Source organism: Aegilops tauschii, chromosome 4 (genome assembly GCF_002575655.3).
Source record: "Aegilops tauschii subsp. strangulata cultivar AL8/78 chromosome 4, Aet v6.0, whole genome shotgun sequence".
NCBI classification, from domain to species: Eukaryota; Viridiplantae; Streptophyta; class Magnoliopsida; order Poales; family Poaceae; genus Aegilops; species Aegilops tauschii.
Window position 1 is genome coordinate 18100620 of NC_053038.3, and position 27640 is coordinate 18128259.

At 43.7% G+C, this 27640-nt stretch overlaps 2 protein-coding genes and 2 pseudogenes across 2 annotated transcripts; all 4 read right to left on the reverse strand.

Moving 5' to 3' along the window:
* Positions 1-442: 442 nt before the first annotated feature.
* On the reverse strand, positions 443-2452 carry LOC109742591 (indole-3-acetate beta-glucosyltransferase-like; annotated as a pseudogene).
* A 6352-nt stretch (positions 2453-8804) lies between these two features.
* LOC109742631 (oxalate oxidase 2-like) lies at positions 8805-9481 on the reverse strand (annotated as a pseudogene).
* Positions 9482-12864: 3383 nt separating this feature from the next.
* Positions 12865-13902, reverse strand: LOC109742630 (oxalate oxidase GF-2.8). Its single transcript, XM_020301730.4, has one exon. It carries the CDS (start codon positions 13788-13790, stop codon positions 13116-13118), a length of 675 nt encoding a protein of 224 aa, XP_020157319.1. The 5' UTR covers positions 13791-13902; the 3' UTR covers positions 12865-13115.
* A 12760-nt stretch (positions 13903-26662) lies between these two features.
* Positions 26663-27640, reverse strand: LOC109742586 (oxalate oxidase 1). The gene has a single exon (XM_020301685.4). It carries the CDS (start codon positions 27530-27532, stop codon positions 26861-26863), a length of 672 nt encoding a protein of 223 aa, XP_020157274.1. The 5' UTR covers positions 27533-27640; the 3' UTR covers positions 26663-26860.

Sequence of the window (27640 nt, forward strand, 5' to 3'; positions counted from 1 at the left end):
ATTTATGTTGGACGGAAAAATCTCCAAGTTTTATCCCACATTCTAGTTAGAAGGCTTTGTTGTGCTGCAAAGTTTGAAGTTCAAGAAATGTTCTATATGAGAGAAACAAAAAAGAGAAAACTACTTGCACGAATCGTGATGCGGAAAATGAATGGCTAAACAGAAAGGGCACGGGTGCACATGCTCAAAAACATGTTTTCGGACACACTACACAAACGACACAGACTACAACGCTACAGATCAAGTGATCGACCACATGGCTGACAACCGGCCGGACTCGCACGACATAGGTGATATGGGACGCGGCGCTACCGCACTAGAAGAACAAGAAGATATATAGCTGCTCAAAAGCCACGACCCTAGATAGATAACCTCCTCAGCACAAAAGCCTATCAAGCCGATCGAGAAGCAAGCAAGGACTCCATGCATGCAAAAGCTCCAGCAAAACCACACCACGACCAAGTAATATACGCATATCCACGAGACAAAAACCATATATGCCCGCCAGATACAGTGAGACTTTCTTCACTTCTCCCCGGCGCTAGCCCGCAGATAGTCCACGAACTCCTCCAGGTTCTGGTCGGAGCTGCCGCCGGGGGCGACCGCAGCGCGCGCAGCCTCGCTCCACCGACGTGCCGCCTCGCGCGGGGAAGGTTCGGCCTCGGTGGCGCCACCGTCCATGACGGCGCACGCGAACTCCAAGGACTCTCCCAGTTTCTTATCGGAGGCGCGGCCGGGCGTGAGCACCACCCTCGCCGCGCGGGCGGAAGCCGCCCTGCCGTCCTCGTCTTCCATGACGGCGCGCACGCACTGCTCGATCTCGCCGCGCGGGAACACCCCCGCGGACGCGTCGCGGCGTCGCGCGCGCACGCCGGCGCCCCACGCCTCCTCGATGAGCCGGGCGTTGATCGGCTGGTCGGTCCACAGCGGCAGCGCCACCATCGGCACCCCGAAGCCGAGCGCCTCCAGCGTGGAGTTCCAGCCGCAGTGCGTGACGAAGCAGCCCACGGCGCGGTGCGCCAGGACGTCCAGCTGCGGGCTCCAGCGCACGACGAGCGCGTCGCCCGACGCCGTCGCTGCGACGTCCAGGACGTGGCGCGGGAGCTGCGCCTCCTCGCCGGCCCTGACAACCCACAGGAATGGCTTGCCGGCGGCGAGGAGGCCGCGGGCCAGCTCCTCCATCTGGGCGGCGCCGATGGACGCGTTGCTGCCGAAGGAGACGTAGACGACGGAGCGCGAGGACTTGGCGTCCAGCCACTTGATGCAGGTGTCCTCCTGGTCGAGCAGGTTGGCGCCGTAGGTGAAGCGGACGACGTCCCCGGAATCATCGGCGGCCGGCAGAGGAACGCACGTCCCTATGGCTCGGACCTTGAAGTGGCGCTTCAGCCCATCCAGAACCTGAGAACAGAAACACCAACCCACTTTAAGCCCAACTCATGTAGGCCCAACTCATGTGACTCATTTTAAGCCCATCAAATATGTCTAAGATCCATCTCAAAAAGAAAAAAACTCAAAAGTTTCTAAAAAAAGGGTAAAAAAAAGCTTAAAAAAAAGGAAATCCAGAATAAATAGAAAGATGGAACCTGTAGAACTTTCTAAATTTTCATTCGAAATTTCCCCACGTGCAGTTTCTTTCTTACTGAAGGTTTCGCTCTTTCCGGAAACTTTTTCAGGGTGGCTCAACTTAATATGGGGCTAGAAATGAAATCTCACAAATCAAAAGTTCAATTTTCATGGATCATGTTTCTTGATCTGAACTTCAATAAGCAACTAATAAATATCTTTTATTTTGGATAAAACATCAACATTTGAAACCAAAAAAGTTTCTTGATCTTACTACCTCGTACTCCAACTCATCGAACGAGTTGACGAGAACCCAGTCCCCCACGTCCCGATCAGCGAACTGGGCGAGCGCAGGGGCGGTGAGCGCCGGGTACGGCGCGTCGTGGAACACGAAGGACGGGAACTCCCACCTCTCCAGCCCCGGCAACCCGGCGAACGGCTCGCTCCTGACCCCCGCGTTGTCTCCCTGCGGCGGCGGGTCCAGCAACCCGGGTACACAGCGCTCGCCGCGCATGACTGGGTGGAGAAGGGTACGGCAGGCCGACCCAGGCCCCGCGCCGTGCGCGCCACCCAGTGCATGAACGAGTCGTACACCACATGCGTGAAGTGGCCTTCCTTGATGAGCGCGGCGAGGGACACCGACCCACTCGACTCCAGCTTCTCCACATACTCGTCGATGCTTGCCGCCGACGAGAGGCCGCCCTCATCGTGGCCATCGGAGATGGACTTGACGCGCACCGGGCCGGCGTCGAACCGGACAGTTCTGGCGATGAAGCCGGGTGACGAGGAGGGCAGCGGGCACGCCCTTGGACGCCAGCCTCTTGGCAAACTGCAGCATGGGGTTTATGTGGCTTTGGAACGGGTAGGGCACGAGCAGGACGTTGGCCATGGACATGGTTGCTTGCTAGTATCTGCGGGCCGGGAGAATATATAGAAGGTGCGCAATCTCCTTATGCTAAATTGACAATGTTATGTTACTGCGGATCGGATCAGGGAGGTATGCCCGATTATAAACATGCGATGCGAAGGCTAACATGCATGCATATGTGGTGAAAACGGAGGAGGTTTGTTGCTCCGTTCTGGCACCATTAATTCCAATAACTCCTTTCTGTTTTAGAAAACACACGTTCTATATTGACAAAGAGTTTATCCATGCATGGATCGGATTTATGCCATTCTGCTTATGAAAAACGTGGGAAATATGTGCAAATCAGCACGTTTCGGTTTCATTCACTTGTGATCTTGGGTACCTTTGTCAATTTATATTAGCAAGATGACCATAGTCGTCAGCTTGCTGGGTTTTTCTGACTCCTGACCTGGTTAAGAACCCTCTTCTGCCGGAAACAAAGTGGTACTGGTAATACTCCCTCCATCTCAAAATAAGTGTCGTTATTTTAGTAGAAAGTTTGAGCGCATAGATTTTGGACCCCAATAGGAGGACGATGCCATCGAACGATGAAGGTTTATCGAGCGAACGTTTCATCCTTACCCGATTGTTCGTTGTGGTCGGGGTCCAGGGCGACCCTGATTGGCCCATAGATATCATTTCACTGTTTCATTTTAAAAAATAGCATGAATATTATTTTTTATTAAAATGCCATGATCTAAAAAATGAAATTGTCATGCTGTATAAACAGTGAATATTTGTTTTTGCTATGGACCAAAAAACAAAAATACCATGTTGTAAAACTTAACTTTATTTGGTTTCCTATGCATAATTTCAGTAAATATGCCGTGCCATTGAAAAAAAATTCCATCCTCTTAATTACTAAAATGTCATGCTCTTAGTAATAAAATCGTCTCCTCTTATTGATTAAAATGCAATCCTTATTATTAAATTGGCATGCTCTTAATAATAAAATTGCCAACCTCTTATTAATAAAAATGGCATCTTCTTTGTAATAAAAATGTCATGCCAACAATAATAAAAATGCCACACTACCTAAGTAAAACCATCATGCTACATACACTAAAGCTACCAGGTCTAATAAAAAAAGGACATGCCAGTAATAATAAAAATGCCATTCTCTCTATGATAAAACAGTCATCCTCTCAATAAAAATGGCATACCACTGAAAATAATCCTCTCAATGATAAACAGCCATCCTCTTCATATTAACATTGCCATCCTCTAAATAATAAAAAATTCCAAGTTATTAATTTTAAAAAATGCCATGGTACCTACATAAACATGGCAAGTTTTTTTAAAACTTGTTCTCTAAGCCATGGCAAATTTTGTGATTTGTAAAAAACACATGGCAAAATAAAACAAAATAGGCACATTTTATCTTATAATGAAGAAGAAAATTTTGGATTTATGATTTTTTTTCTAGTCAAAGTTTCAAATGAAAAAACAAATTTAAAATAAAATAGCTTCATATGCGCATAGCAGGTTTGTCGCAAGTGCGCACAAACCGCTCTACAGTCTAAGTGGTAAGCCCACCTACCACCGACGCGGGTGGGCATGGTATCGAGTCCGGCCCAATGCACGTCTTTGGTTTGTTTTTTTGGAGAGTTTAACAAGGTTGTGTTCGCTAGAGAGAGGATTACAGCGAAAAACTCTAGAAAAATCTACGTGGCAGGCTGGCAGCGGCCTTGCGCCGAGATTCGTGCAACGGTAGAAAGGACGTTCGCTGGAAGCATCCCCATGACTGATGTTCGCTAGATAACATTTTCATAGATTTTATTGGATAAAACATCAACACTTGGAAAGAATGCCACGGGATGCGGATTAGATAGTGCACTTTCCATTCTGTTTTCATATTTTCTATAACAAATACAAATGTAAATATGTATGATATCGAATACCAACGCGGAGCGGATGTTACTCCAATACTAATATAGATATGACGTTAACTTGATTCAGAATGGATATGAATATCTTGCAAATCTGACGACATGATTGATAACAGAAACAAGTTGGCAACGATGTGATGAAATTAATCGGCTCATGCCCCATACAATAAGTCAAGGCTAGACAGGTATACAGTTATATACTGCTTCCTATGTAGAGTATATTGGTTATAGTAACATCTTATATTATGAGACGGAGGTAGTACTATTCAATTGGCCGGACATATCCCGACATGGAAGGCTTCCATGCTCAAGAGAAGCGGCCAACTGATTCTTATCAACTCCACCCTCACGGCCACCATCATCTACCATATCCTTACCCTTGATCTCATGTATACAAAAAATTCCAAATAATCTAAATGAAGTTATTACGAAAAACACTTTACATAAAACCAGTTGGAAAAAATGTTAACCAACCATTTAAATTTTTAAAAATTTGTATTGATAAAATGTTTCACATGTATACAAAAAAAATACAATGTGTTCGAAAATATTGATCATGTATTTAAAAAATAATGATCAAGCATTTGAATTTTATTGTTAAAAAAGTATTTTACAAATGTTAATCAAGCATTTGAAAAATGTTAAATGTGTATAGAAAAATGTCGACCACGTATTTAAAAATATTAATCAAGCATTTAAAAAAATGTGAAAGGTGTATAGAAAAAATGTTGACCACATACTAAAAAATGTTAATAAAGCATTTGAAAATGTTAAAATTGTATAGAAAAAATGCTGACCATGTATTTAAAAAATGTCAATCTTGTATTTGAAAATTGTTAATCAAACATTTGGAAAATACTTAAAATCTGTACAAAAAATATTGACCATGCACCCAAAAAAATGTTAATATTTTATTTGAATTTTTTAAACATGTATTAGATATACACTGAAAATGTATTAATCATGTATTTCAAAATATTAAATGTGTATGCAATTTTTTCTAATGTATACAAAAAATGTTGAATATGTACTGAAAACCAAATAAAAAGAAGGAAACAAGAAAAACCAAAGATAACCGAGAAAGAAACAAAAAAAAGAAAAAGGCATGAAAGAAAAAACCCAATGAAAATCAAGAAAAAAGCGAAGAAAACTGACAAAAATAATAAAAATAAAAAACCTTGAAGAAACAGAAAAAATGGCAAGAACCATGAAAAAGTGAAGAAAAACGTTGAAAAGCAAGAAAAACAGAAAACCGGAAAAACCCGTAAAGAAAAACAGAAGAAATTGAAGAAAGAAAGAAAAAGAAATAGAAACCAAGGCGAAGCCAACCTAGCGAGCAAACATACCGAACCCAATTGACATCCAGCAAAGGAAAAAAACAGCGAAAATGGGCCCTATAGGTGGAAGGAAATCCTTCACCAGGACGGGAGGAGTACTCACACTAACAAGATATTGTCATGACGTTAGAGAGTTTTTGTCCTCGCAGATCCGATTATTCGGATCTGGGCAGTTTATGTTGTTGCATCAATTTTTTTATTGGTCTGATTTTTTATGGATGTCAATTCATTCATCGACATCATTGTAAAAATATAGTGATTCGACGATTTGCATTTCTAGAGGATCATCCCCAGGCCAAATACGTTCATTAATCAAGGCTTCCCATATTTTTAGATGGGCGACTCAAGGCACTTTCAAAACCATTATCACTAATGCTTGTGTAGGTGAAAGAGTGACAACATCATTACTCCAGTCCAATTTCAGCCTCTTTATCGAAGTCTTTGGAGTATTTTTCTGAGTAGAGATTGATACCGCGAAGAAGGTGTTTTTAAGAGATTTCATTGTAATTCTTAGTCATAAAAGTTACTTTGTATTTTTTTGGATTTTAGTCCAAATCAGTGTACCTGTAATTAATTGTTACGAGTATGAATAGAGTTACATCTAAAAAAACTAACACGATATTGTCAAAATCACTAGTTAAGGAGCACTCTTTGCAAATGTCACTCTCACTTTCCCAGGTTGCGACAAATGTTGCACTGCAGGCACACCACGTATCGTAACCTGAGAGTCCTTTTTTCGTAGATTTGGACACATGATTTAAAATGTTTTATCTCTCAAACCATGCGTCCAAATTTCGAACCGTTTTCACAGTTTGATTTCTCGTGTCATGATTTTTAAAACTAGTTCCCATGTTGATAGGTTTCGACAATTTTTTTTCAAAAAAAGGGACAAAATCCCCCAAACTAGGAGCAGATTTCCCTTTCCGAGAGGCACAGCCGTGCCCCTCGCGGAAGCAAATCCATACCTCTCATAGTAGAAAAAAACAGGAAAACACGTTTTCCCCTTTTGCGAGAGGCACGGCTGTGCCTCTCTGGGAATGAAAAAGAAAGAAAATACATTTTTTTCCTTTTCGAGAGGCACGGTCGTACCGTGACTCTTGCAAAACCAAAACCTTGCCTCTATGAGAAGTCAATCCGTGCCTCCTATGGTACAAAAGAAAATCACTTTTTCCCTTTCCCGATGGGCACGGCCGTGCCTTTCGCGAAAACAAATCTGTGCCTCTACGAGAAGTAAATCCATGCCTCTCGTCATAGGAAAAAAGAGGAAAACACGTCTTTTCCCTTTTACGAGAGGCACGGCCGTGCCTCAAATCCGTGCCTCCGCAAGAAGTAATTCTTCGTGCCTCTCGCAAAAGGAAAAAAAAAACACGTTTTTTCGTGTCAATTTTTTTTGTCCAAAACCTAAGAAAAGCCAGGGGAAACGGAAAAGCCAAAAAAAAACCCCGAAAAAAATCATCTAAAAGCTGAAAACATGTGCAGAAAAATAAAATCCAAAGGGAGCACCTAGAGCGCTCTTAGCCTACCCGAAGGAGTGCTCTTTGATTAATTGCTCCCCGATATTGTCAACACAGACGTAGGCAACTTCGCCTGAACTGAACGCTGGACTGGGCGTTCCAAAAGCGAGGCCACACACCACAACTCTTTTTTTTTCATATTTTTTGTTTATGTTCTTTTATTTGTTAGTTTAATTTTGTTTATATTTCCAATATTATTAATGTGTATATAATAAAATAATAATTTAGATAAAACGTTTAAAAAATGTTAATCAAGCATTTGAAAAATGTAAAATGTGTATAGAAAAAATATTTCTTATATATACAAACAATGTAAAAAAATATAATTTCTATGGAAAATATTGATATATTATTTTTAAAGAAATATCAAGTATGTGAAAAAACGCTAATAAAATAGTTTAAAAGTTAAATCAATCATTTGAAAAAAAAATTAAAACGTGTATACAAAAAACATTTTTCATGTACATAAAAATGTATGCAAAAAATACAATGTGTATGACAAAAGTTAATCATGTATTTAATTTTTTAATGAATCATTTGAAAAAACATTGAGCATGTATTTAAAAAATGTTAATCAAGAACATGAAAATAATAAATTCGTGTAAAAATGTTTTTTACGTAAAAAAGTATACAGATAATATACAATGTGTATGGAATTTTTTATAATGTTGTTCATGTATTTAAAAAAATGTTCAATGTGTATAGAATGTTCCCGATGTATACAAAAAATGTACAAATGTGTATGAAATAAGTAAACCCCCAAAACATATATTTGAAAAAAATGTTTATTATGTATTTGATAAACTGAGAAATCAACCGATCAATTGATTAATTGGCCAATTAGCCTATTAATCCCCTACTCGCCAGCCAACCGAGCTGCTACCAGTTAACAATTTCCTCAATAATGAAGAAAACAAGAAAAACTAGAGAAAACCGAGAAAGAAACAACAAAACTGAAGAAGAAGAAAAAGAAAAGAGAAAAAAACCAGGAACCAGACGAAGAGAAAGGTGAAAAAACAATGGCAAAACAAAAAAATCCGAAGAAACCCGTGGAGAAAAAAGAAAACAAATGAACAAATGAAATGAAAAAAAACATAGAAGAACACATTGTACACAACTACCAGCGAAGGAGCGAGAGCGTTAAGAACGGACTGGCCTAGTAATGTACTCCCTCCGTCCCATAATGTAAAACGTCTAACATTATGGGATGGAGGAAGTACAACACTTGAAATAGGTTCAGGCGAGACAAAAGGTACTCTCGCTATAGGCGAGATATTGGGTTTGCGCTTATCCCCTTTGTATCTCTAAAATGGCTGATTGAATTTAGAACACCCAATTCAACCTAAAAAAGGTGACAGAGAATGAAATACAAATGGGTAATGGAGCAAATATACCAAAAATGCTATAATTTATATATATTCAATCTTATTACAATATATTTCATAATTCCTCGCATTGGTTCTAAAGGCCGGACCATGAGGCTAACTTATTCAATCTTATTACAACTGCATGGGAGCTTAACCAGAAGCTTGAATACATGTCTTCTGCTGAGAATTATTAAATTTCCCTAGCATACATGGCAGGCTCCCAGGAATTAAAACCCACCAGCAAATTTGGACTTGAGAAGTTCCACGACCCCGACCTCCACCCGTAGCGCCTTGGTGAGCACCAGCGTGGGGACTGGCGGGTTGGAACTGAAGAGTGTGATCGGCACGAACACGATGCCTGGGTTCTGGCTGTTGAAGGAGATGACCATGGAGGCCTCCGTCTTACCAACGTTCAACTGGAAGTGCATGATGCGGCGCGGGATAAGGAAGGTCTCTCCGGCGGACCGACGCGCACCACCCTTGAGTAGAGCTTGTTCCCGGAGTCGAGGCTGCCGAGAATTCCAAGGAGAAGCTCACCTTTCATCACGATGCCAATCAGCACGGGGGTGGATGTGCGGCGGGTTGGTGCCCCCTAGCACGAAGTCCATGCGGTTCATGGACACGCCCAGAGTGTTGGTACCGGGCCACTCGGCCACGTCGGGCTCCGGCATGGCCGAGCCGTTCGGGATGGACGTGTTGCCGGCCTGGGCCAGCTTGTCCGAGAAAAGGAAGTCGTCGCCGGCCTCCGACATGGGCTTGCATGGATGCCCGTTCACCGAGACCGCCTTGCCATCGAGGTCGGTGACGAAGAAGTCATGGAGAGGATCAGGGTCGATGCTAGGACGGCGGGAGCTAGGAACAGCATGGCGAACAGGCTAACTGCCAGGGTTTTAGAGTACCCCATTTCTTGCTATGCAACAAGCTTGGCTAGGACTGATCAGCTGGAGTTTGTTGATGGAGAGTGTGCAGGGCACTGGTGGTTGCTGCTATATGGTGGATGAGTGAGTGGTGAGGCATATGGAGTCCTTTATATAGGGAATCGGTGCACGTAACGCATGCATGGAGCTAATTAAGCTATGCATGTCGTCGCCGCATGCATGTGCAAATGTTTTTTTTTGTTGAGGAAACCATGGCTACAACTTAGACCACGGTGGGAATGCACTCCTTTCTCATTACATGTTTAGCGCCCGCTGGGACGTCCGCGATCATAAGGAAATCGCCAGAACTTCTCGCATAGGCAGCGAGCTCATGGGCCAATTTGTTCCTACTCCTGCTTACATTGCTGATCTCCGAGGAGGCAAAACCAGCAAGCAATCTCCTTGCATCTGCCATAATAGCACCAGCCCTAGAGGACAATCTCTGGGTCGCCCCCCCCTCCGGGTATGGTCAAGTTAAATTCTGATGCCGCTTTCCTAGGGGAATCTGGAGACTCGTGGGGGGCAGCTGTGGCAAGGGACCATATGGGGATGGTGCTCATGTCCACTGGACGGCGCCTAGATCGGTGCAGATCAGTGGAAGAGGCGGAAAGCGCCGCGATCTTGATGGGGAGTTCGTGAAGCTATACAGTGGACAGATGATCCTAGAAACTGACTGCGCCTTTGTTGGTGGTGAGTTGCAGCCTGGGAGTCATAGCAAGTCTGCATGCATGTGCAAATGTGCACACACAGAGCAAGGCAGAGATGGAAATGGAGATGTCGGGATGAGCTAGCTTGTGATGGAAATGGAGATGGGGGCAAGGTGAGAGTCAAGGCCACTGCCGGCTGCTAAGGAAATGGGACCGACGGTGGAACAGAGACAAGAAGGAGGTGTATCTCAATGGAGTATTGCTCTTGGAAACCGGTTCATAATATTCGTGCACACATCAGCTCTCCAATCATATGAAGTTGAGGGGCGTGCTGGCTGATGGTGAAATGCCAGGGTCTTCGTTCAACAGCAAAAGAGAGGAGATGTAAAATGAATAAGCTATAGCTACGTCCCGTGTTCCTCAAGTCTCGACTGAAATTTTTTAACTCTTCAAGTGAGCGAGTTTAATTAGATGCACGGAGCGTGCGAATATTTCTGCGACGCACGCTAGGTTAATTATGCATTTTTTGCATTTCTCGGCTGTCCGTCCACCCGCCAGCCGTGGCCGTTTCGTCCATCATTGGGTTTATCTTAGTTGTGTAGTCACTGAAGGGACATCTCCATGCTGACGTTTAGAGCATCTCCAACAGATACACTAAATAAGCCGCGCGCCGGATAAAAATGGCTATATAGCGCGCGCGAGTGAAAGTAGCGCTTCAACAGCCGCACTATAATCCCGCGCGTGGTAAACAAGATTCAGGGCGCTGGAAAAAACAGCATCGCGCGCCCTATATTTTGTACGCCAGCTCCAGCTCCAAAGCGCCGGCTAGACGCACACTGGATTCTACCGCGCCTGGTGAAGCGCTACAGCGGCGCGTTAAATTTTGGAGCGCCTGGAAGAGCAACCACACTTCTGCGCGTGCTAAAACGCTATTTCAGCTCTGTAATTTTCTTTAGCGCCCGGTAGCACGGCGTCTGTTGGAGATGCTCTTAGCACATAGCATGATGGTCAGAAATGGGAAGCTTCTGGTCGCGGCGTACCTACCCTGAACTGAACCTGGCTACGGTCTCTCTCAAATAAGTAGTTCTTTTGTTTCTTTTCTCGGTCGATGACTTGTTGCCAATAATATGTAGCACGTTCGCGCAGAGAAGGGATTCTCATTGGCTACTGCCTGACCGATCAGGGAGCAAATCAAGTTCAGATATACTACTATATGGCATCCTGTCTGTCTCCTTGCAGTTTAAATATTCGACTGGCCAAGCAAGATATGGCGCCAGCAAAACAACGAAAACATGGTTGTCAGTGGCAATCAACGGGCCTGTTACGAGTCAGACTTTCTGACCGTGATCCATCCAGCATACTCGCCCACCACTCCCTATCTCCAGTACCCCCATTTAAAATTTGTATACCCCTAAAAAAACTTAAAATTTGTATTACAACTTTGATATTACACTATTATATACTAATAATATACCTTCATTTTTCCATATTATTATGTAATGCTTTGAATTTCCTATTTTTTTAAAACAGCGAAGGCACCATACAAAGTATGTACAAAAAATATTGATCTTGAAGGCTCGTAATATTTTTATATGAACGTAAAAAAATTACAAAGTTCATATAGGAATTAGGCGTTATTCTGACTTGATTTGCTATTTTTAGGCATTCAAACTAATTTATAGGTATTTAATGGATATAATTAAAACCGGAACTACAAGTATATTTTAAAATGCCCGCAATTTGGTAAAAAAATCATATTTAATTTATTAAGTATCTTGGGAGATACTATCTGAGAGATGTATGAAAAAAAATCAAACACCTAGTTGGCAAAATACAAACCTTGGTGGCATTTATTTGTTGTTCGATTTAAGAAAAAAGGCAAATGAAGTTTGAAAAATATGAAATTTTGAATGGTGGCCTGATTGAGAGAATGAAAATTCATACCATCACCACGATCACTCAGCTGGATTGCCGCCATAATCTGGTAAAAGCATGTGGAAAAGTCCTCTGGCCCAACGACTTGTCTGGGAAAATGAGATTTTTTATACGGACAAAGAAAAGAAGATGTGGATGCATTTACATACGTCCACAAATCTTGAACTGGTACATTCACAATGTATTCTTGCAACTTGATGTTTTTTTTCGAAGAAACGATATTCTACCATGCATGGATCCACTGTCGGTGATTGCTTGAGATTCGTGCTACTTTTTTGGTTGTTGTTAAAATTTATCTTGTTTCTTTTTTTTTGCGGATTTTTTATCTTGTTTCAAAGTGTTAAAGCAGGTGTTTCCTCTTGTTCAAAAGACTATCATAATGGTTCATTGTGTATCATCGTTTGTCAGCAGATCCAACCTGAAACAAGTGCATTTTCTTGTTGGTACATAATGAATATGATGAATTGATGATACACTTTGAACCAAGAAAAAAAAAACCGAACGAAACATTTTGAAACAAAATTAAATTTTGACAACAACCAAAAAAGTAGCACGAACTCAAAGCAACAACGCACAGTGGATCCATCCCGTGCACTATAGAAAAAAAACTCATGTTTTCTTGTTCATTTTGGAGATTGCTACAATGCATTGAACTGGTATATTTTGCATTCTGACAATGTATTCTCGTAACTTGGGAGCATGTTTAATGATTTGAAGATTGCTCACCACACGGTCACCACGCAAACTTGAGAGCATGTCTGACTTATAAGATCATACTCGGACAAATATATGAAAATGATACTTATATATTCCGTTCAACAAAAAGAACAAATACGACAATAAAAAGTAGTACATTTTGATTTCTCGTATTGGCTCTGAAGGCTAAACCGCGAGGCTAACTTATTCAATCTTATTACAACTGCATGCGAGCTTAGCTAGAAGCTTGAATACGTGTCTTCTGCTGAACAATTATTAAATTTCATTGGCATGCATATATCCAATTATATACTGAGACCATTTCAGGGCAGGCTCCCAAGGATTAAGACCCACCAGCGAACTTGGACTTCAGAAGTTCGACGACCCCGGCCTCCACCCTTAGAGCCTTGGTGAGCACCGGCGTGGGGATTGGCGGGTTGGAACCGAAGAGCGTGAGCGGCACGAAGACGATGCCAGGGTTCTGGCTATTGAAGGAGACAACCATGGAGGCCTCCGTCTTACCAACGTTGAACTGGAAGTGCATGAGGCCGCGTGGGATGAGGAATGTCTCTCCAGCACGCACCACCCTTGAGTAGAGCTTGTTTCCAGAGTCGAGGCTGCCAAGGATACCAACGAGGAGCTCACCTTTCATCACGATGCCGATCTCGGTTGCACGCGGGTGGATGTGAGGTGGGTTGGTGCCCCCTGGTGAGAAGTCCACACGGTTCATGGACACACCAAGCGTGTTCGTACCGGGCCACTCGGCCACGTCGAGCTCCGTCACAGCCGAGCCATTCGGGGTGGACGTGTTGCCGGCCTTGGCCAGCTTGGACGAGAAGAGGAAGTCGTCGCCGGCCTCCGACATGGGCTTGCATGAATGCCCGTTCACCGAGACCGCCTTGCCATCGAGGTCGGCAACGCAGAAGTCCTGGAGAGGGTCAGGGTCGGAGGCCAGGACGGCCGGAGCAAGGAGCAGCATGGCAAACAGGCCAGCCCCTAGGTTTTTGGAGTAACCCATGGCTTGCTATGTAGCAAGCTTAGCTAGCAGTGATCAGCTAGAGTTTGTTGATCAAGAGTCTTTGAGGCACTGGTGGTTGCAGCTAAGCTGTGGTGGATGAGTTAGCGATGAGGCATATGGAGTCCTTTATATAGGCTGGCATGCATGCATGCTTGCCTATGCCGCATGTGTGAACACCGGAAGCAGAGTTATTTTGCTGAGGATAGAGTATATTATTGATATTATTGGCGTCGAGATCTCACCTTGTGAAGAAATTGAAGATGGCCCAAGGTCAGAAGTCAAGGCCATACCGGCTGCTAAGGAAAATGGGAGCTGCTGCGAACAGAGACAACGAGGAGGTAACAAAAAAGGAAAGAAAAGAAAGAAAAAAAGACAACGAGGAGGTGTATCTCGAATCAATGGAGTATTGCGCTTGGAAACAGATGTTCACAAGATTCGTGCACACCTCTACTCAACGATGATCTTGATTTCGTCTAGGATTCAGAAATTCAGGCAAAAATGGCAAGGTATAGAAGGATAAGCGCAACTATTAGTAACCACCAGTCCACCACTATTGGTTCATATAAGTACCCACGCAAAAAATATCATATTAGTTTGGGCCGGCCCTCCCATAAGGCTACTACCAGTGCCATTCGTGGTGCTGCAACAAGCTGTAAACGAACTCTGCATTGTTTGCTCTCTCTCTTCTAATACATCGACACGCAAGCCTTTTGCGTGTTTGCAAAAAAAATTAGTTACCCACAAAAATATATATCATATTATTACTCGTACAAAAATATCATGTTACTACCCACAACTACAATGTCATACTCCGTCCATTTCACAATATAATATGTTTATTTTTTTTTCTAAAAGCCTAATCTTTCTATGTTTGACTAATATTATAGCAAGAAATACCAACATTTGCCAAAAAAATTATATTTAAGGGTAAATATAATGATACTAACTTCGTATGGTAGATATTTATATTTTTTTCGAATAGACTTGGTCAAGGATTAAGAAGTTTGACTTTTCAAAAGCCTAATACACCTGTACTTTGAAAATAGGGACTAACGCAAAAATATCAGATAGACCAATCTTTGTGCAGATATGTATTATAAATATTTGGTTAGTGTTTTATAGAGATTAAAAGTGGTGCCTTGAAGAGCTGGGCTATATGTTTGAAAAAATGGCAAGGTGGGAAGGATAAGTGAGCTTGTAAATGGAGATTTTTCAGAGAACGAGTGCAATATAGATGCGCGGGCGCACGCACACACACCATCATCATATGCACACATTCACACAATGTCCACTCAAGAGGCAAGACTAGAATCATGGAGCTTCAAGTATGGCGAAGTCACCAAAGACTCCGCTATCGACGCGGTTACTGGTGTACAACCACATGTTGGTTTCAGGGTGTAATTAAGCAGAGATTGAGTTAGTTCGAGGGAGCAGGGCATGAGTTTGTTCTGTTTAAGGATCAGGGCTTGCCATTGGTGTTTGAAACACGAGCAATGTGTACCCTAAAATTTGTAAACAGGAGAATGTGTTCTGAATTTAATCATGATGATTTGATGGGTGGGTGACATGCGGCCATGCGGTGCTCCACCTGGCGGAGGGGCTAGCCGCACCGGCCGGGTACACCGGAGACTGGAGACAGGGAGAGGCGGGCCGATGCATGCGCTGGATGGATCACGGTCAGAAAGAAAGTCTGACTCTTCAACACAACAGGCTCGTTGATTGTCACTGACAGGCACGTTTTCGTTGTTTCGCTGGCGTCTCACGAATTTTAAACTATGGTGATCAGTCGTTGATTTGCTCACTGATCGATCAGGCGCGTGCTTCACTTGTACGAGTAGCCAATGAGAACGCCTACACTGCGCGAACGTGCAATATACTGTTGGCAACAAGTCATCGAGAAACGAATCAAGAAACTATTTGAGAGAGACCGGTGCCAGGTTCAGATCAGGGTTGGTACAATCATGCCATACGCTGAACGTTAATTAGCAGATGTCTCTCTCTTCAGTGAGTACAGAACTAGAGATAAACCGGCGGATAACTCAAGTCCGGCCGCCACCACCAACGGCTGCGTTGCACGTTGCTGCTTGGCCTAGACCAATTAGCAAAGGTTGAAATAGCGGACTAAACTGTGGCTGGATGCATGGTTAGGAGGGCTATCCCAGTCCATCAACGTTTAAATTTTAGACTTGATGCTGGTGCTTATATTTTTTTAGATTTATTTCAGGCCTTTCGGTGATGTGTGTTCAATGGAAGTAGATGATTCCGTTGACTATGAAGGCATCAGTGGCGACTTCATCAATCTCAGGATGATATGATGGCTCAGTCTTTTGAAGGTGCTCATATATAGAAATAAGATATGCGTGCGTGTATTCATAAAAATAAATGTATGTGTGTATGTATGAAAGTCTACGTTTCTAATGTATTAAAAAACAGAGACTTGCTTCGGTAGACCCCCCTCACAAACCGTATAAAGGACAGCATGGTCATTTGACGTATTGTACGTTGACGTACACAACCGATCCGCCCACCACACACACCCTCCTCCTGGGCCTGGCCAATTCTTTTCTTTTTTTAACCCTCAAGAAATAGGCGCATGGAGTAGGATTTGAACTCCAGACCTTATGGTTTATTTCCACACACGATAACCAACTAGGACAATTCACTTTTTATGCATAAATACTTCTTTGGCTGGTTGGATTTGACTTGAGAACGTGGCTTTCCATAGATAGTTTGCACATAACAAACGGAAAGTGGTTCCAATTTGTTCTCTAAAAGTGTCCAGCGGAAATTAATTCTCCTAAAATCATGCGAGTATAAATTGAGAGTCTGTTTATTTCTCTTTTGTTTTTTTGGAAATTATGTTCAATGAAATTTTGTACGACATACATGCTACTAAAATCAGACGCATATTAAATTTGCTTCTGCCGTCATGAAAATTTGCTTCTTTGAGTTAATCAAATTGCTTCAAATTTATAATATGTTCGATCTTAACCAAAAGTTGTTTTGTGTTGGATAAAAATATGTATCCCATCACATCTCGAACGGGGAATTTGCTTGCTTCCGATGCATACCAAATTTTCTTTGAGGCAACACGCGTTTTCAACACAATGAAATCATGTTTCAATCAATTCGAGAATTTACTCCTGGTGCAACTAAAATGTGCTTCTGGGTTTTTTTTGCAAGGAACTAAAATATGCATCGACTTAACGCAAAATGTTATCCATATAATTATTATTTTCATCCATCATAGCTCAGTTAGAGAATTGGCTTCCATGAGATAGATACACGAGTCCAATGTAATATAATATTCTCGTTTCCAATCACAGTAAAATTGGGCGCTCTAATTGTACATTTTGCTTCCATCATGGTTCAAATTTTAGAAATTTGGGTCACTTCATGGATGTCCAAAAAACACCATGTTCAACGGAGGGTGGTCGGCTAGGACAAAAATCTCCATTTGAGAGCACATTTTTTTGGCATCCTTTAAATGACGCCAATATTTATTTCCGTGAGCTTATATGACCAATTAAAGGCACCGTGCGAAGTTGTTTTAGTTTTCGACAAATTTTGCATTTTCTGGAGTTTTTCGCGGGCAAAAAAACTCATAAGTGGCCGAACTTGTCACAACTTGCATACGATTTTGGAAATCATTCAAATCTGACCTGGATGCCTACCATGGGCATTCCCACCTACTTGCAAGATTTGGGATCATTTGAAGGATGTACAAACATAGACCATGTCCAACGGAGGGTGCCCAGCTAGGCCAAAAGGCTTCATCTGAGAGCACGATGTTTCCCGATATCCTTCAAATGACCCTATTTTTTTTCTATGCCTCGTATGACTAATTCAAGGCACCATGCCAAGTTATTTTGGTTTTTGACAAATTTTGCATTTCCTGGAGTTTTCTCTGTTAAAAAATGTCAGACGTGTCGCAACTTGCATAAGGTGTCGGAAATCGTTCAAACCTGGCATGAATGCCTACCATAGCCATGCGCTTACAAAAGTTGGGGTCAACTCAAGAATTTCTAAAACTAAACCATGTTTAATGGAGGGTGTCTAGGTATGCTAGAAGGCTTCGTCTGAGAGTATGTTGTTTCTCCACATCCTTGAAATGGACTTAATTTTTTTTCATGACCTTGTATGATCAATTCAAGACATCATGCCAAGTTGTTTTGGTTTTTGGTAATTTTTGCATTTTCTGGAGTTATCTCGGTCAAAAAAGGTCGATACAATGACCGAACGTCTCGCAACTTGGATACGGAGTCGGAAATCGTTCAAACCTGACATGGATTCCTACCATGGGCATCCCCACCTTCTTGCAAAAGGTTGGTTCATTTCAAGAATATCCAATACTTGACCATGTTTAACATAGGGTGTCCGGATAGGCCGAAGGCTCCGGTTTTGGGAACCTTTCAGAAGGTTCCTGAATCACTTTTCTGACTGGTTTCCCGTTTAATATTTTATTTTATTTTTGTTTTTTTTGTTTTTCATGTTTATTTTTATTCTTTTCTGTTTATTTTCACAAAAAATACACAAATTTTGTTCACAAATTCAATAAAAGTTCCCGATGAAAAATATTTAGAAAATCTGTTTAGTTTTACCATGTTTGAGAAAACATGTTTCTTGATAACAAGTGTGTGTGCATTAGTATACATGTAGGCACGGTAAACAAATGCAAGTTTTCTTCCATCGATACAGTAGTTGACCCTTATACATTTCCTGCTTCTAAATATCACGAGCGGCGGCGTAGCCTGGTGGCAAAGAGTGTAATCAGGATGATGAGTTTAAAAAATTTGTTCCCAAATTCAAAAAATATTCTTGATTACAACAGTTGTTCACAAATTCAATAAATGTTTGTAGAATTTCAAAATAATGTTCGCACTTAAAAAAATTGTTTGTGGTTTTCTAAAATGTTCGTGTTTTCAGTTTTGTTCCTGTTTTTTGAAATGTTCTACTTTTCAATGTTTTTTCCTTTCTAAAACAAATGATTGAGATTCCCAAAAAATCACGTTTTCACAAATGTTTTATTTTTTTAAATCACAAATTTGAAAATGTCGCATTTCCCAAAAGTTTTTCACAATTTCAAAAATGTTATCATTTTCAATTTTGTTCATTTCCTATTTCAAAAAAAGTTCACGTTTTCACAAAATGTTCTAGTTTCTTTTAATAACAGATTTTTAAATGGTCGTGTTTCTAAAAAATCCAAAAAGCAAATGAGATCCGATTTAAAAAAAATCGTGGCTTATGATTCATATAGACCGGGCTACCTTTTTGGACACAAAATCTCATTTAGTATTGTGGCTACCGAAATTGTAGACTAGCGCGAGGTCCCAAGTTCGTTCCCTGTTGCACACTTTGGTTTATCTTAATTTTCTCAGCTCATGTTTTAAGTTTTGCCGGGACATTAAGTTTCTTAATGTTTCGCGTTGATAATTTAACACCAAAGGATTGAAGGCACACTGTCTAGCACAGCACACTCCTCACTTAGAGGATGCAGGTTCGAATCCAATCACCATCCTTTTTTGTAACTAATTTTCTCCCCGCACCAACAAATGGGCCGGCCCAGGTGAGCCGCCATTGCGCAAAACATCGGCTACTTGCCTCTACGATCTTGTTGTATGGTACGCAGGCTATGTATTGGATGTCTTCATGTGGAGGACGTACTTAAAAAAAAAGACCATCGTGCCCTTTATTATGAAGAGGTATAGAGTAAATCTCAGCCATCGATGTGTTTAAGGGGGGTCTACCGAAGCAGAAGTGTAAAAAACAAACAACGGCTGAAATAGCTACACACATCGCAGTCGCTCGTCCAAGCCCAACGGTGGACAGCCTCTAGCGAGTTCCTGTCTGAGCCTCGTCGATCGGTTGTAGCATCCACGTCTCCGGGCTTCGTCCAATCTGACCGGCTGTTAGTACGAGAAAAATGCAGCGAGTCTACGCGGCTCGTTGAACTCACGTCAGATTGAAACAATAGATGTCTTATTCAAAGTCGCAACAAGGCCTGACGCTCCCCTGAACAAACCAAACATCTCCTGCACGGCTGCACCCCAACGAGCTCATCTAGCGCCATATCCGAGAAATTGGGATATTTCAATATGAAACAATACAAGGAAGATGTGGATGCATTTACATATATGTACAAAGCTTGAACCGATACATTTGCAGTGCATTCCCATAACTTGAGAGCATGCTTTTTCGAGAAATGATGTTCTACCATGCATGGATCCACCGTAAGTGACTGCATTGAGATTCATGCTACTTTGTTAGGTGTCGTTAAAGTTTATCTTCATTCAAAGTGTTGCATTAGGTTTTCCCTCTCGTTAAAAAGTTTATCATAATGGTTCGTCTGTATCGCCGCTTATCATCAAATTATATCTAAAATAAGTGCAATTTATTATTGCTAAAAACTGAGATACCATGATACAAAAACTAACGAAGCATTATGAACCAAGATCAATTTTGACAACAACCAAAAAATTAGCACGAATCTGAAAGCAACAACGGACGATGGATCTGTTGGGAATCGTAGCATAATTTAAAATTTTTCTACGCTCACCAAGATGCATCTATGGAGTGTACTAGCAACGAGGGGAAAGGAGTGCATCTACATACCCTTGTAGATCGCGAGCGGAAGCGTTCCAATGAACGTGGATGACGGAGTCGTACTCGCCGTGATCCAAATCACCGATGACCGAGTGCCGAACGGACGGCACCTCCGCGTTCAACACACGTACGGTGCAGCGACGTCTCCTCCTTCTTGATCCAGCAAGGGGGAAGGAGAGGTTGATGGAGATCCAGCAGCACGACGGCGTGGTGGTGGATGTAGCGGGTCTCGGCAGGGCTTCGCCGAGCTTCTGCGAGACGGAGAGGTGTAGCAGGGGAGGAGGGAGGCGCCCAAGGCTGTTCTTGTTACTGCCCTCCCTCCCCCCCTTTATATAGGCCCCTTGGGGGGGGGGCGCCGGCCCTAGAGATGGGATCTCAAGGGGGGGGGGGGGGGGCGGCGGCCAAAGGGGGAAAGGGGGTGCCTTGCCCCCCAAGGCAAGTGGGAAGCCTCCCCCACCCTAGGGTTCCCAACCCTAGGCGCAGGGGGGAGGCCCAAGGGGGGCGCCCAGCCCACTAGGGGCTGGTTCCCTTCCCACTTCAGCCCATGGGGCCCTCCGGGATAGGTGGCCCCACCCGGTGGACCCCCGGGACCCTTCCGGTGGTCCCGGTACAATACCGGTAACCCCCGAAACTTTCCCGGTGGCCGAAACTGGACTTCCCATATATAATTCTTCACCTCCGGACCATTCCGGAACCTCTCGTGACGTCCGGGATCTCATCCGGGACTCCGAACAACTTTCGGGTTTCCGCATACACATATCTCTACAACCCTAGCGTCACCGAACCTTAAGTGTGTAGACCCTACGGGTTCGGGAGACATGCAGACATGACCGAGACGCCTCTCCGGTCAATAACCAACAGCGGGATCTGGATACCCATGTTGGCTCCCACATGTTCCACGATGATCTCATCGGATGAACCACGGTGTCGAGGATTCAATCAATCCCGTATGCAATTCCCTTTGTCAATCGGTATGTTACTTGCCCGAGATTCGATCGTCGGTATCCCAATACCTTGTTCAATCTCGTTACCGGCAAGTCTCTTTACTCGTACCGCAATGCATGATCCCGTGACTAACGCCTTAGTCACATTGAGCTCATTATGATGATGCATTACCGAGTGGGCCCAGAGATACCTCTCCGTCACACGGAGTGACAAATCCCAGTCTCGATCCGTGCCAACCCAACAGACACTTTCGGAGATACCCGTAGTGCACCTTTATAGTCACCCAGCTACGTTGTGACGTTTGGCACACCCAAAGCACTCCTACGGTATCCGGGAGTTGCACGATCTCATGGTCTAAGGAAAAGATACTTGACATTGGAAAAGCTCTAGCAAACGAAACTACACGATCTTTTATGCTATGCTTAGGATTGGGTCTTGTCCATCACATCATTCTCCTAATGATGTGATCCCGTTATCAATGACATCCAATGTCCATAGTCAGGAAACCATGACTATCTGTTGATCAACGAGCTAGTCAACTAGAGGCTTACTAGGGACATGTTGTGGTCTATGTATTCACACATGTATTACGATTTCCGGTCAATACAGTTATAGCATGAACAATAGACAATTATCATGAACAAAGAAATATAATAATAACCTTTTATTATTGCCTCTAGGGCATATTTCCAACAGTCTCCCACTTGCACTAGAGTCAATAATCTAGTTACATTGTGATGAATCGAACACCCATTGCGTCCTGGTGTTGATCATGTTTTGCTCTAGGGAGAGGTTTAGTCAACGGATCTGCTACATTCAGGTCCGTATGTACTTTACAAATATCTATGTCTCCATTTTGAACACTTTCACGAATGGAGTTGAAGCGACGCTTGATATGCCTGGTCTTCCTGTGAAACCTGGGCTCCTTCGCAAGGGCAATAGCTCCAGTGTTGTCACAGAAGAGAGTCATCGAGCCCGACGCATTGGGAATCACCCCTAGGTCGGTAATGAACTCCTTCATCCAGACTGCTTCCTGTGCTGCCTCCGAGGCTGCCATGTACTCCGCTTCACATGTAGATCCCGCCACGACGCTTTGCTTGCAACTGCACCAGCTTACTGCGCGCTCCTCCATTCAAAATAGACACGTATCCGGTTTGTGACTTCGAGTCATCCAGATCTGTGTCGAAGCTAGCGTCGACGTAACCCTTTACGACGAGCTCTTCGTCACCTCCATAAACGAGAAACATATCCTTAGTCCTCTTCAGGTACTTTAGGATATTCTTGACCGCTGTCCAGTGTTCCATGCCGGGATTACTTTGGTACCTTCCTACCAAACTTACGGCAAGGTTTACATCAGGTCTGGTACACAGCATGGCATACATAATAGACCCTATGGCCGAGGCATAGGGGATGACACTCATCTTTTCTATATCTTCTGCCGTGGTCGGGCATTGAGCCGTGCTCAATTGCACACCTTGCAATACAGGCAAGAACCCCTTCTTGGACTGATCCATACTGAACTTCTTCAATATCTTGTCAAGGTATGTACTCTGTGAAAGACCAATGAGGCGTCTTGATCTATCTCTATAGATCTTGATGCCTAATATATAAGCAGCTTCTCCAAGGTCCTTCATTGAAAAACACTTATTCAAATAGGCCTTTATACTTTCCAAGAATTCTATATCATTTCCCATCAATAGTATGTCATCCACATATAATATGAGAAATGCTACAGAGCTCCCACTCACTTTCTTGTAAACACATGCTTCTCCATAAGTCTGTGTAAACCCAAACGCTTTGATCATCTCATCAAAGCGAATGTTCCAACTCCGAGATGCTTGCACCAGCCCATAGATTGAGCGCTGGAGCTTGCATACTTTGTTAGCATTCTTAGGATCGACAAAACCTTCCGGCTGCATCATATACAACTCTTCCTTAAGGAAGCCATTAAGGAATGCCGTTTTTGACGTCCATCTGCCATATCTCATAATCATAGTATGCGGCAATTGCTAACATGATTCGGACGGACTTCAGCTTCGCTACGGGTGAGAAAGTCTCATCGTAGTCAACCCCTTGAACTTGTCGATAACCCTTAGCGACAAGTCGAGCTTTGTAGATGGTCACATTACCATCTGCGTCCGTCTTTTTCTTAAAGATCCATTTGTTTTCTATGGCTCGCCGCTCATCGGGCAAGTCAGTCAAAGTCCATACTTTGTTTTCATACATGGATTCTATCTCGGATTTCATGGCTTCTAGCCATTTGTCGGAATCCGGGCCCGCCATCGCTTCTTCATAGTTCGAAGGTTCACCGTTGTCTAACAACATGATTTCCAGGACAGGGTTGCCATACCACTCTGGTGCGGAACGTGTCCTTGTGGACCTACGAAGTTCTGTGGCAACTTGATCCGAAGCTTCATGATCATCATCATTAACTTCCTCCCCAGTCGGTGCAGGCACCACAGGAACATTTTCCCGCGCTGCGCTACTTTCCGGTTTGGAAGGGGTGACTATCACCTCATCAAGTTCCACTTTCCTCCCACTCAATTCTTTCGAGAGAAACTCCTTCTCCAGAAAGGACCCGTTCTTGGCAATGAAGATCTTGCCTTCGGATCTGAGGTAGAAGGTATACCCAATGGTTTCCTTAGGGTATCCTATGAAGACGCATTTTTCCGACTTGGGTTCGAGCTTTTCAGGTTGAAGTTTCTTGACATAAGCATCGCATCCCCAAACTTTTAGAAACGACAGCTTATGTTTCTTCCCAAACCATAATTCATACGGTGTCGTCTCAACGGATTTCGACGGAGCCCTATTTAAAGTGAATGCGGCAGTCTCTAAAGCATAGCCCCAAAATGAGAGCGGTAGATCGGTAAGAGACATCATAGATCGCACCATATCCAATAGAGTGCGATTACGACGTTCGGACACACCATTTCTCTGAGGTGTTCCAGGCGGCGTGAGTTGTGAAACTATTCCACATTTCCTTAAGTGTGTACCAAATTCGTGACTTAAATATTCTCCACCACGATCTGATCGTAAGAATTTTATTTTCCTGTCACGTTGATTCTCTACTTCACTCTGAAATTCCTTAAACTTTTCAAAGGTTTCAGACTTGTGTTTCATTAGGTAGACATACCCATATCTACTTAAATCATCAGTGAGAGTGAGAACATAACGATATCCTCCGCGAGCCTCAACACTCATTGGACCACACACATCGGTATGTATGATTTCCAATAAGTTGGTTGCTCGCTCCATTGTTCCGGAGAACGGAGTCTTGGTCATCTTACCCATGAGGCATGGTTCGCACGTGTCAAATGATTCGTAATCAAGAGACTCCAAAAGTCCATCTGCATGGAGCTTGTTCATGAGCTTGACACCAATGTGACCAAGGCGGCAGTGCCACAAGTATGTGGGACTATCGTTATCAACTTTACATCTTTTGGTATTCACACTATGAACATGTGTAACATCACGTTCGAGATTCATCAAAAATAAACCATTGACCAGCGGGGCATGACCATAAAACATATCTCTCAAATAAATAGAAGAACCATTATTCTCGGATTTAAATGAGTAGCCATCTCGAATTAAACGAGATCCAGATACAATGTTCATGCTCAAAGCTGGCACTAAATAACAATTATTGAGGTTTAAAACTAATCCCGTGGGTAGATGCAGAGGTAGCGTGCCGACGGCGATCACATCGACCTTGGAACCATTCCCGACGCGCATCGTCACCTCGTCCTTCGCCAGTCTCCGTTTATTCCGTAGTTCCTGTTTTGAGTTACAAATATGAGCAACCGCACCGGTATCAAATACCCAGGAGCTACTACGATACTGGTAAGGTACACATTAATAACTTGTATATCACATATACCTTTGGTGTTGCCGGCCTTCTTCTTGTCCGCTAAGTATTTGGGGCAGTTCCGCTTCCAGTGACCACTTCCCTTGCAATAAAAGCACTCAGTCTCGGGCTTGGGTCCATTCTTTGACTTCTTCCCAGTAACTGGTTTACCGGGCGCGGCAACTCCCTTGCCGTCCTTCTTGAAGTTCTTCTTACCCTCGCCCTTCTTGAACTTAGTGGTTTTATTCACCATCAACACTTGATGTTCTTTTCTGATCTCTACCTCAGCTGATTTCAGCATTGAATATACCTCAGGAATGGTCTTTTTCATCCCCTGCATATTGTAGTTCATCACAAAGCTCTTGAAGCTTGGTGGAAGCGACTGAAGGATTCTGTCAATGACCGCGTCATCCGGGAGATTAACTCCCAGCTGAGTCAAGCGGTTGTGCAACCCAGACATTCTGAGTATGTGCTCACTAACAGAACTATTCTCCTCCATTTTACAGCTGAAGAACTTGTCGGAGACTTCAGATCTCTCGACCTGGGCATAAGCTTGGAAAACCAATTTCAGCTCCTCGAACATCTCATATGCTCCATGTTTCTCAAAACGCTTTTGGAGACCCGATTCTAAGCTGTAAAGCATGCCGCACTGAACGAGGGAGTAATCATCAGCACGCTGCTGCCAAGCGTTCATAACGTCTTGGTTCTGTGGGATTGGTGCATCACCTAGCGGTGCTTCTAAGACATAATCTTTCTTGGCTACTATGAGGATGATCCTCAGGTTCCGGACCCAGTCCGTATAGTTGCTGCCATCATCTTTCAGCTTGGTTTTCTCTAGGAACGCGTTGAAATTGAGGACAACGTTGGCCATTTGATCTACAATACATAGTGTAAAGATTTTAGACTAAGTTCATGATAATTAAGGTCATCTAATCAAATTATTTAATGAACTCCCACTCAGATAGACATCCCTCTAGTCATCTAAGTGAAACATGATCCGAGTTTAACTAGGCCGTGTCCGATCATCACGTGAGACGGACTAGTCAAGATCGGTGAACATCTCCATGTTGATCGTATCTTCTATACGACTCATGCTCGACCTTTCGGTCCTCCGTGTTCCGAGGCCATGTCTGTACATGCTAGGCTCGTCAAGTCAACCTAAGTGTATTGCGTGTGTTCCGAGGCCATGTCTGTACATGCTAGGCTCGTCAACACCCGTTGTATTCGAACGTTAGAATCTATCACACCCGATCATCACGTGGTGCTTCGAAACAACGAACCTTCACAACGGTGCACAGTTAGGGTGAACACTTTCTTGAAATTATTATAAGGGATCATCTTACTTACTACCGTCGTTCTAAGCAAATAAGATGCAAAAACACGATAAACATCACATGCAATCAAATAGTGACATGATATGGCCAATATCATTATGCTCCTTTGATCTCCATCTTCGGGGCACCATGATCATCTTCGACAATAAAAAGTAGCACATTTCAATTCCTCGTATTGGTTCTGAAGGCTGAACCACGAGGCTAACTTATTCAATCTTATTACAACCGCATGTGAGGTTCATAACCAGAAGCTTGAATACATATCTTCTGCTGAGAAATATTAAATTTCACTAGCATTTATATATTGAATTATATATTTATCATTTCGGGTAGGCTCCCCCGGATTAAGATCCACCAGCGAACTTGGACTTGAGAAGTTCCACAACCCCGGCCTCCACCCGGAGTGCCTTGGTGAGCACCGGCGTCGGGATCGGTGGGTTGGAGCCGAAGAGCGTGAGTGGCACGAAGACGATGCCGGGGTTCTGGCTGTTGAAGGAGACGACCATGGAGGCCTCTGTCTTACCGACGTTGAACTGGAAGTGCATGAGCCCGCGCGGGATGAGGAACGTCTCTCCAGCACGCACCACCCTGGAGTAGAGCTTGTTTCCGGAGTCGAGGCTGCCGAGGATTCCAACAAGGAGCTCACCTTTCATCACAATGCCGATCTCGGTTGCGCGCGGGTGGATGTGTGGCGGGTTGGTGCCTCCAGGCGCGAAGTCCACACGGTTCATGGACACGCCTAGAGTGTTGGTGCCGGGCCACTCGGCCACATCGAGCTCTGTCACGGCCGAGCCGTTCGGGGTGGAAGTGTTGCCGGCCTTGGCTAGCTTGGATGAGAAGAGGAAGTCGTCGCCGGCTTCCGACATGGGCTTGCATGGGTGTCCGTTCACCGAGACCGTCATGCCGTCAAGGTCGGCGACACAGAAGTCCTGAAGAGGGTCAGGGTCGGTGGCCAGGACAGCCGGAGCAAGGAGGAGCATGGTGAACATGCCAGCTATGAGTTTGGAGCAGCCCATTGCTTGCTACGGAACAAGCTTAGGTAGGACTGATCAGCTAGAGTTTATGATCGAGTGTGTCCAAGGCACTGGTGGTTGCTGCTAAGCTGTGGTGGATGAGTTAGTGCT

Excerpts from the sequence above, each read along its gene's own strand:
- LOC109742630 (XM_020301730.4), bottom strand. The coding sequence starts at position 13,790 with ATGGGTTACTCCAAAAACCTAGGGGCTGGCCTGTTTGCCATGCTGCTC.
- LOC109742586 (XM_020301685.4), bottom strand. The coding sequence starts at position 27,532 with ATGGGCTGCTCCAAACTCATAGCTGGCATGTTCACCATGCTCCTCCTT.